The 10880-nt window shown below is 33.8% G+C and overlaps 1 protein-coding gene across 1 annotated transcript in view; it reads left to right on the top strand.

Moving 5' to 3' along the window:
- The first annotated feature begins 353 nt into the window (after window positions 1-353).
- Window positions 354-10880, top strand: part of LOC136032093 (protein croquemort-like) — a 64830-nt gene continuing 54303 nt past the window's right edge. The window contains exon 1 of the mRNA XM_065712233.1: window positions 354-556. Coding sequence (XP_065568305.1) covers window positions 362-556 — 195 coding nt within the window. The 5' untranslated portion in view covers window positions 354-361. The remainder of the gene's footprint in view (window positions 557-10880) is intronic.

Genomic DNA, 10880 nt, shown 5'->3' with positions numbered 1-10880 from the left:
ATTTTGAGCTAACAGCCGTTTCTCGCCCAAAGTGAACCGATTCTTACTTATAAGTCTCTCTCCTCTTTGTTGTTCTTATCCAATAATTTTTTATCATCGTCAAACTTTCTCCCTGAAAAATCTATTTTCTTAAACATTCCAATTCTGTACATTAATCTGCAAAATGCCTTGGGCATTTTGTAAAGTAATTATCTTTGACCTTTGTAGGTCAGTCAAAGACCTACACATTTTGCAAAAGTTGTAAAATACTGTCTAGTGCGAGTGTAGTAACGTACGTTTGCCAGTGCAATGAAAACGACTTTCCTTTATCACCTATATTATTTTTGTTGGTTTTGGTATCTTTTCAGAAAAGATAAAAAGAATGAACGGTCATTCTTCCTCAGTTGATGCCCTACTGCCAAGAAGATTTGCCGATCCGCAATCTGTACCAGTTGAACCCAAAAGAATGTGCTGCTGCCGCGTTGGTACAGCTGCAGTAGTGAATGGCGTTCTGTCTGCTGTCTTTTTATGCCTTGCTATTGGATTTCCGTATGCCTTTGACTCCATATTGAATCATGTAAGTAACTGGTTCATCATAGGCTACATATGGTAATTGTTTTATCAAATTGTAGCTAAATATTTTAATTCTATACTTATTTATTTTCTCTGAGAGATTATTTATGAAGTATGAGCTTTCTATCAAGTTTTATTGACCGCTCTTTCTAATGTGCGTATATGCTTTCTACATCCGTGACTTTCACAGAAGCTTCTATGCGCAGCTTGTGTAGAGATATATGCACCTATGTGCATTAATATTTTGGGGGGAAGCAGGTGATATTTCAGTCAAACGGCAGATAAAAAGGACATTGTTTAGAAGCTACGGGGAAATATTCTCTATTTTTGGATTTGAAACGGCAAAATTGTTGTTTCAAAAATTTCTCAAATTTGATTTTCCATCAAATTATAAAAGCTTTTTTATAAAATTAAATTATAAAAATAAAATTAAAAATCAAATTATACATGCAAAATTGCACTCTAAAACAAAACAATTTCTCATAAAAAACTTTATGCCCCTCCCCACTTCCAAGCTCGAATAGAAAAGATATTCAGTTAGGAAAAAGTTGTAGATCCAAACTGAATATTATTTGTTGTAGTCTAAATTTGACTGCAGGAAATTGCAAGCTAAGCATTAGCATAAAGAAGAAGGTTGCTGATAGGGAAATTAACGTCCCTCGTATTGGTTCATTTTAAAATTTAATGCGTTTTTTTACCATATTATAAATACTTTTGTTGAATTTAATTAATCTTCGTTATTTAAGCCTTAGAAAGCTAAATTTTTCAATAAATAAAAGGGATATCTACCCACCCACCCCCTCCAAAAACTGTGTTGATATGTCACCGTTCTTTCACAATTTTTCTTATGAGTATTAGATAAATGCGATAGAATATAGATGGCTTTTGAAAATCTCATTTTGTTTGTATATAGTTAAAAGAGCAATAAAATTGAATGTATTTAATTCAACATAACGTCTACTGTATTTTCTACAAACCTTCGTTCCCTAAAGCTAGAGTGCTGTTACTCCCTTTTTCATTTTGTTCCTAAATGAATCGGAAAACCCTAGGAGAATTGCAATGTTTTCTTAACTTATAGTATTTTTTTTTCTTCTTTGAATTCAATCACGTTATAAATCTCATGTCTTTTCCTATCACCATTGAGTCAGCAAAAATTTTAATCTTTTGCTTAACTTTCTATTTGCAGAGATTACAGGACGTGGTTGCATCGCCTTTGGAATCCTTTAAGTAAAGACAAATACACTAATGAAAAATTGAGCATTTAGTCACGTTGAAAACACAAAAAAGCATAAAAGTACAAAGTACATAAACATAATAAGAGATAGAAAATAAACAGTGAATAAAAGTACAAACATATAAAGTAAAAGTCAAATCGATGACCTGTTACATAATCGTCGTAATTATATAACTTAACTTCACAAAAGCTCGTCTTTTGCTTTTAATTATCCGTCGAATTAAACTATATGTTCAGGAACAGTTATAATAATGTTTCGTTGGTTCTATTCCCGCTCGTGTAGTCCTGCAAGTAAAGCAATTGAAGAATTTGATGACGAATGAGATAAAAGTGGATTGGTAATAAGCTTTTCTTTCTAAATCTCTAGATTGAAGCTAAACTTAATCTAAACTTAATTGTCTGCGAGATTTAACTACATCTTTACAAAAAAAATCGATATATTGTTGACATTGATGGTGTCCTTAAAAAAGGAGCTAATAATGACGAAATTATCGTATATTTTAATATACAAAATTGAAGTAAGAAAAAAAAACAAATGCTGAAAAGGGTATTTACATTGAACAGAACTTAAATAAATCTATCAATATTTTTAAAAAATGGCCTGTTGGGTTTTTAAATTGTACCATAAATTTTAGTCTTCTTTGTAACTTGGTTGCCATGTTCTCAGAAAAGCCGGCTGAAATGAGGAGAAAACTATAGGAATGCGTCATTGCGAAATCCTCTTTTCATGGCTTATCTACCGTAACGGAGTGAAAACTTGAAAAGAACTGCTAAACCATTTATTTTATATTTTTAATCCTTTCTGCCTGATATTTTACTAATATTGTCGGGTTTTTTAATGTTTGAAAATCCAAATTTTTCCTCTTGCAAAATATCGAAAAAGTACCTATGGTATGAGTATTTGTACAGTCTTGTTTAGTATCAAGCTCGTTTGTGCTTTTTTGGTGAGAAAAGGGTTATTTTCTCATATTAGTAACTATAAATCTTAAAAAAAAGAAGATCTTTCGGGTAGAATCATTAGTCGTAAGAATATCCAAGGTAAGCTATTTAGTTATCTTGCTATTTCTACTCATGGGCGTCATTATTTGAAAACTTCCGGATAGATAATTCTGGACACTGGTTTGAAGCAAAGGACTGAATGTGTCATAATGTATTCTTGTGCTTCACTATTTGTCCAGAGGTGTTTTGCCCAACCAAACTCAGTAAAATTCTCACATCCCAAGACGCAAGATGGGGAGTAGCTATTTATTCTTATATTAAACGTGTTAGATAAAGTGTTACGACAGTGACAGTACTTCGACTCAAATGTCTCAAAAACCAAGAAACTGCCGTCAAAGGCAAAGAATTTTAAAAGCTGAATAACCTCCCATACTGCCGCGAGTTGGTTCCTTCGGGCTATTTTCTTTCAGGTTTTTTATTTTTAATTTAAAGCTGATAATAGTTTCCGCTAGTGAATCACCATCAATGGCGATTCTTTCGCTTTTGATTATTTTGTTTTAAAACGTTTCCTCTTAATTTTCGGTTATTTGGTTATTCTACTAAACAGGAGCGAACATTTGCTTACTTGCAATACGAGAAACAACTTGAAAAATACACTATTTCCACAGCTGAATTTCGAGTAGCCTTGTAACTGCCCAGCTGCACCAATAATAATATTGTGCTGCACTGCAGTTATAAACTTCCAAAAACTTGTATTGCACTAGAAAATATCGCCAAATGTAAAGTGGGTGTCTCAACAGTATCTTTTTCGTTAAGAAAAAAAAAATTCCCCTCAAATTTGCAATTGCTGGTGTGTATGGACTGAACATTATGAATCGGAGTTTCGTACATGATAACGGTTCCCTGTTCAAAAGTATCTGAGCAAACACTTATAGTGCTGAAAAGAGTTGCAGATCACCTGTAAAACGTTGCTATTAAAGCAAAACTGATGACGCACAGCAGATACTGCAAAACTTACGACTGTTGCTAAATTAGTTTATTCTTAATGCTAAGGCGCAAATACCAAAATTATATTTTATAAGTTATTTTTTTGTACAGATGCAGTTTCATTGGCTCAGTTGAAAACTTCAAGCGAAAACGGATGATATTTGAGGAAAAACATAAAAACGGCTATTTTATGCAAAAAACGCAATGTATGAGCTTACAATGTAGGCAAACACATGCCAACCGTTTTCATAAAAATACTCAGATAGAATGTTCCGTCTGTATGTTTCTTACCTCTCCTACAAAGTAGACTCTTATTTGCAATTAATTGAAAAGGCAATTTCGAAAAAAGATCTTTTCCAAAGAAAAGTAAAGAGCCAGATTAAAATCTAAGACTAGAAGGACTAAAGTGCTTTAACAATTCAGTCTTAAAACGAAGCAGAAATTACTATAAATGAATGAATAAAACCCAAAACAACAAGAAATGAAAAAATCACAGCAATTATAAGGATATTTAATGCTGCTATAGATGAGCAAATACAGCCTAAGACGAAAAGAAATCAAAATGAATAATCAAGTCCATCTAAAAACGAATAGAAATTGCGATCAGGAGCGCCACTGCCGTCCCCTAAACCTTTTTTAGGTTCTAGTGTCATTTGTGCTTTACTGAGAATTAGGAGTATTTTGAGCACTGTGTCTTTATTTGCCATAAAGTCAACAACAAAATAATATCACAAGGCTTGTCAAGGTTTACAAACAAGATTGGCCCGAACAAGATCGATATATAATGATTTTAATCTCTGGAATTCTAGCAATTATTGATTTTTCAATATTATAATCGTAAAAGAGAATTTTTTTTTCCAGTAAGGCGCAAATGACGCTATAGCCTTTAAAAGTTATAGAAGGGAGTAGGTCTACTCTTGTTTATGGTAATATCTCTATGTTTTAAGATTGACTTGATTATACTTGTTAGTTTCTGTTTTTTTTTGTTTTTTTTTTAGGACTTATATATATTATACTAGGACCTACTCCCTTATATATATTATATTAGGACCTATTGTAGTATACTGTATCTTCATATTTGAAATGGTCATTTTTTTATTTCTGTTTCTTTTGGTTTCATTCATCCATTCATAGTACTTTCTGTTCGTTTTAAGTTTAAATTATCAAAACACTTTTCGGAGTTTTTTTTCTAATTTTGTTCCTTTTGATTTACTGTTGGCTAGTATAAGGAATATTTGTAATTTTTTTTTACTTTTTTGTCTCTCTGCTTGACGTTTGTACCCCCGTGAAGAAAGTCTAAGTAATATCTTGATACTTTCTCGTTGAATGGATAGATGTGAGACTATTGAATGTAATGTTAAGTATCTTGTTCTTTTGCTGCAACATTTAGTTTAATGGTTCAGCTAAATTGGATTATTCAATGAAATTTTCGATCAACAATAATCTTGTGTAATGCATTTTAAAAATAGTTTCACTAATAGAGTTTTGGGTGGATGGAGTTCATTCCACTAATGGAGTTCATTATATTCATATAAAATGAAAATTTGTGTAATTATTGGTCTTCCACAGGATGAAGCCATCCTTACCTTCATATCCATTTTATGAAAAGAATCTTTCTATGTTATGTTTCGTTGCAATTGTTTGTTTAAATAAATACATGTCGAGGTCATTTATTAAAATGAGTTCTCTCTTGTCTTAAAAAAGATAACAACTAGATCTGTTTTCTTAATTTTTTTTATTAGTTGAGGTTGCCTTGGTCCTGAAATTTGACGAATCGATGCAACATATTTTTTTCAAATAACTTTGTCTTCACGGTTTTTAGGCTATGTTTTAATTACCTTTGGGCTCCCTTGTTATATGCCTAACAATTCTAAGACAAACTTAGAAAAATATTTTATTGGCACAGTATCAGATGTTACATTTAAATGCAAGTGTTCCAAACATTATTGTTGTCATTCAGGTCTACCTTACCCTGTCTGCATGCTCTGGAAGCTACATTTGCATCTTAATGCAAACTATAGGCCTGCTTGTCTTGAATAGATATTGGAAAGAGTTAATAAAACTAAATTTAATATTTGATGTATATTGATATTAATTGGTGAAAGCTCATCAATTCAAGATTTTATTTCACTGTAATTTTTAATTTTATTTTCAATGTTGTAAGTACAAAAGGAAATATTGCAAAATAACTCGTTTTCAGTGAAGCGCAAATGACGCAGTAGGGTTTAGACTTTTAGAGTTAGGGAGGGGGAAATAGCCAAACTCTTGCTTGTATTGATTTTCGTTCATTTTAAGTTTGATTTGAATATTAAGTTTAAGTTTACTTGATTTAAGATTTATTTATTCATCTAATTTAGTTCTTGTTGTATGTTTGTTTGCTATGGTTGTTTATTTAGTTTCTGGTCGTTTTGAGTTTGAATTATTATTGGAATTTATTTCTGCTGGTCTTAAGTTTAATTTGGCTGTACTTTTCTTTGCAAATTTTGTTTTTTGGAAATTTGTTTTTTATTCATTTTTGTTCATTTTTTATTGCAAAAGTTATAAGTTTTTCAGCATTCCCCATTTCAACATCAAAGTTTTTTCTTTCAATATTAAGGCTTCGAAGTTCAATATCCCCCTCAACATTCCCTGTAAGTAGTCACAAGGAGATATAGTAGCAGTTGCAATAAGTCGAAGTATGCAATAAGTTGCAATTTATCGCAGTTGGAAGTTGTCACAGCTGCAGTTGTAGCCAGTCTCATTTGCATCTGCAATAATAGTAGTAGTAGTAGTGGCCCGGAAATTTTCAAGATAATACCCTTACCCTTTTGTAAGATATTGCAGATAGACCTTCTTGAAAACTTGAATCCGGATAGTTTCTTTTGATTTAGCTCAGCACACCCCTCAACATTTCACGAGACTTTGCCTCAATACCCTCAGCCATTTTGGACACACCCAAGATCAAACACCCCCCTCCTTTCCCAATGATAAATCCTGCGTGTAAAAAATGGACATTTTGTATAATTTGCATTCTTTTCCCAGGGGGCTGTGGAGGCATGACATCCCCAGAGACATAGTTGTTAGACGTCGTGATATTCCGAATAAAATGGCGTTTTAAGATCTCTGTCAGTGATAAGGGGAGTATCTAAAAGGGCGAGAAGGGTGGCTTCCTTCGTTTCTTTTTCAACATCCCTCTCGGATGCCGCTAAAAGTTTCAAATTAATATCCTTAACCGTTCCTTAGAAATTGGTATTGTGTACTTGTGACAAACCTCCTGCATATTGCGTGCTTTGATCATCCCCCTCAACATTTCTACAAGATTAACCTTAATATCCTCAGCTGTTTGGAGACTCCGGGTCAAACCTGTCCCCTCTTCCGAATAACCAGCCTTGTATATAAACAATGGACAACTTATATAGCTTACAACATTTGCCCCAGGGGCTATGGGGTTTACGCCTTTCCCGGAGTTATAGTTATTTGACTTGTTGACTATTTTGAACAAGATGAACATTCCAAAATTTTGATCCGATATCTTTGGAGACAGGGCAGCAGATACATCCCTTTTGTTAAACAGGATGCATCCTTAGGCTTTTTGAACACACCTAGAACACCGGAGGCATATTTAATAGAAATTTTTAGTGTTTTGAACAAAAGTCAGTTTTTCAAAATTTTGATCAGTGATGAGGGAAGGGTGGATCTAAAAAGGGCAAAGGAAGCTGTTTGCCCTCCGATAGCTGTTCAACACCCCTTTAAGTTTTCTGGCTAATGCGATCAGCCGTTTCTTAGATATTGATGACACGTCCTTCTGAAAATCAGCACGCCCACGTCCCCATAGGAGTAGTTATTTCAGCTTTTCAAACAGTAACGGACTGTAGTAAGGAGTGACCCGGCTCAATAGTAAACGAAACTCTAAAAACAGAATTTGATGCTAAAAAAAATACATCAAAAGAATCGGATTTTCATGCTGATTTTAAATATATAAGTTTCATCAAATTTAGTCTTTGTCATCAAAAGTTACGAGCCTGAGAAAATTTGCCTTATTTAGAAAATAGGGGGAAACACCCCTAAAAGTCATAGAATCTTAACGAAAATCACACCATCGCATTCAAAGTATCAGAGAACCCTACAGCGAAAATTTCAAGCTCCTATCTACAAAAATATGGAATTTCGTATTTCTTGCCAGAAGACAGATCGCGGGTGCGTGTTTATTTGGTTTTTTGTTTTGTTTTTTCTTTTTCCCAGGGGTCATCGTATCGACCAAGTGGTCCTAGAATGTCGCAAGAGGGCTCATTCTAAAGGAAATGAAAAGTTCTAGTGCCCTTTTTAAGTGACCAAAAAAATTGGAGGGCACCTAGGCCCCCTCCCACGCTCTTTTTTTCCAAAAGTCAACGGATCAAAATTTTGAGATAACCATTTTGTTCCGCATAGTCGAAAACCATAATAACTATGTCTTTGGGGATGACTTACTCCCCCGCAGTCCCTGGGGGACGGGCTGCAAGTTACAAAGTTTGACCAGTGTTTACACACAGTTATGGTTATTGGGAACTGTACAGACGTTTCCAGGGGGATTTTGTTGGTTTGGGAGTGGGGTTGAGGGGAGGGAGCTATGTGGGAGGATCTTTTCTTGGAGGCATATTTCATGGGGGAAGAGAAATTCAATGAAAAGGGCGCGGGATTTTCTAGCATTACTGTAAAAGAAACAATGAAAAAATAAACATGAAAAAGTGTTTTTCAATTGAAACTAAGGAGTAGCATTAAAACTTTAAACGAACAGAGATTATTACGCATATGAGGGGTTCTAAAAATGCTTTAGCATAAAGAGCGAGGTATTTAGGAGGAGATAAATACCTCGTTCTTTATGCTAAAGTATTTTTAGTAATTTCAACTATTTATTCTACGGCCTTTCTGATTCAGGGTTATTCTTATAGAATTGGGACAAAACTTAAAATTTAGTGTAAAGAGTAAAGTGTAAAGCGGAGTCCCTCCGCAATCCCTCGCTTTTTACGCTAAAGTTTGACTCTTTGCCACAATTCTACGTTTTAAAACAATTAAAAACTTTAATGTAAAGAGCGAGGGATTGCGGAGGGGATAACCCATTTCACATACGGAGTAATTTCTGTTCGTTTTAAGTTTTAATGTTGCTCCTTGCTTTCAGTTAAAAAATTTTTTTTCTATTTAATGACTATTTGAAACAAAATATGTATTTCAAAATTTTCATCAAATACATTTGGAGAGAGAGCAATTAAAAAAGGCCTTAGGACTGTAGCTACGAATATTAGTGAAAAAGCTTTATTACAGGGGAGAAGGGGCTTGTATAAGAATTGTCTGAGTGATAAATCATATGAAAACAAAAGGAATGTAAAAAAAAGGTGGAGAAAACATTAAAATATGAATTATGGAGATGTGAAATGGAGTCCATGAATAATGAAAGTTCTTAAGCCGAACTGGCCAGACATGACAATAAACAATCAAGAGAGATAAAACTCTAAAAAAGAAAACTTCAAACGAGACGACGGCCAGTAGAATTAAAAGACTAAAACAACGCGGATATTTCGCCTGTATAAAACAAGGCGTCTTCAGCACAAGATAGAAAATTAAAAGAAAACTAATCTAAAAACAAATAAAAACCACCACCAAATATAATAAATACAATTGTCGCTACTTATCCACGTAGGGAAAAGCAGCTATGAGAGTTACTTCAATGAGAATCAAAGAGCAACTGAGGAAAATTTATGAAAATTGAAACTTAGTTAATTATTCTGTTGCGAAATAATCCTTTTGTAAGCTAACATTGAAGCAACTCTTTTTGGTCTAGTGGGTAATCTTGTCCCCTGGTGATTGTGTAAAATTTTAATTCCCCCGTCGACTATTGGTTCATTTTTTAAAAGAATATCATAAATTGGGTCAATATTTAAATTCCCTGTGTCTCTGTTTATTGAAATATTAGCAAATATATGTTTTTTAATTTCTATAGCCTCCCTCGCCCACTGAGAAAAACCTCTATCATTAGAAATAGCTGTAGCCTCATCAAATTGTATAAAATGTTCAGGATAAAAGAATGTGTGTTCAGCTAGAGCCGAAACAAAAGGATTAAACAAAAGGATTAAACAAAAGGATATATTAAGGATTAAATTACAAAAGCACTTTGATTTGATACAAGATGTGACCATGGCGAGTTTGGAGATTGAAGTCATTATGAAATTGGTTATTCTTGCAAATGAACATTCTCTTTATTTTGGTTTTAGAGGTGAATTTTATAAACAGGTGTTTGGTTTGGCTATGGGGGCATCTCTCTCCCCTTTGTTGGCAAATCTCTTCATGGAATCTATTGAAACCTCCGCCATACACAGTTTTAGGCTCTCTCCTTGTTTCTGGGGCAGATTCATGGATGATGTGGTCTGCATTTGGAAACACGGTTTAGAGTCTTTAGACCTTTTCCATAAACATTTAAATAGTTTTGACAAAAACGTAAAATTTACAGTGGAGTTTGAAGAAAGTGATAAACTACCTTTTCTGGATATCTTATTGATCAAAAGTGAGCTCCATTTACTTTTTTCAGTTTATAGAAAGCCTACCCACAATGATAGGTATTTGAACTTTCACTCTTGCCACCCTATCTCAGTGAAACGAGGGGTTGTGATTGCACTGGTGGATAGAGCTTTCAGAATTTGTTCCCGGGAGTTTTTAGATTCTGAGTTGTTATATTTGAGGGATGTTTTATTTTGTAATAGTTACCCGATTAAATTCATTGATAAAATAATAAAAAATAGACGCATTAAACACAACAATAGGGTTATTGGGGTTTCACAGTGCACAGAATTGGACTTACCGAAACGTTTCATTTCTTTACCTTATGTACCTACTTTGGGGGAGATGCTTAAAAGAATTTTGGGTAAACAAACATTGATACTTGTTTCCAATCAGTGAGACCATTAGGTAGTTTTCTTAAGTCTGGGAAGGATTTAACCCGGGGGGATTTAGTTAGTGGGGTATATAAAATTCCTTGTTCCTGTGGAAAGTTTTATATTGGTAGAACTCACCAACAATTTACTGAAAGATTTATTGAGCATCGCTACTCAATAGAAAAAACCCTACAACTAAGAAAGCCTCCCGAAACTTTTGTTTCGGCTCTAGCTGAACACACATTCTTTTATCCTGAACATTTTATACAATTTGATGAGGCTACAGC

This window comes from Artemia franciscana, chromosome 10, assembly GCF_032884065.1.
Source record: "Artemia franciscana chromosome 10, ASM3288406v1, whole genome shotgun sequence".
Classification (NCBI taxonomy): Eukaryota; Metazoa; Arthropoda; class Branchiopoda; order Anostraca; family Artemiidae; genus Artemia; species Artemia franciscana.
Note: the sequence above shows the minus strand (reverse complement) of the source record. Positions and strands in the feature narration are given on the sequence as shown.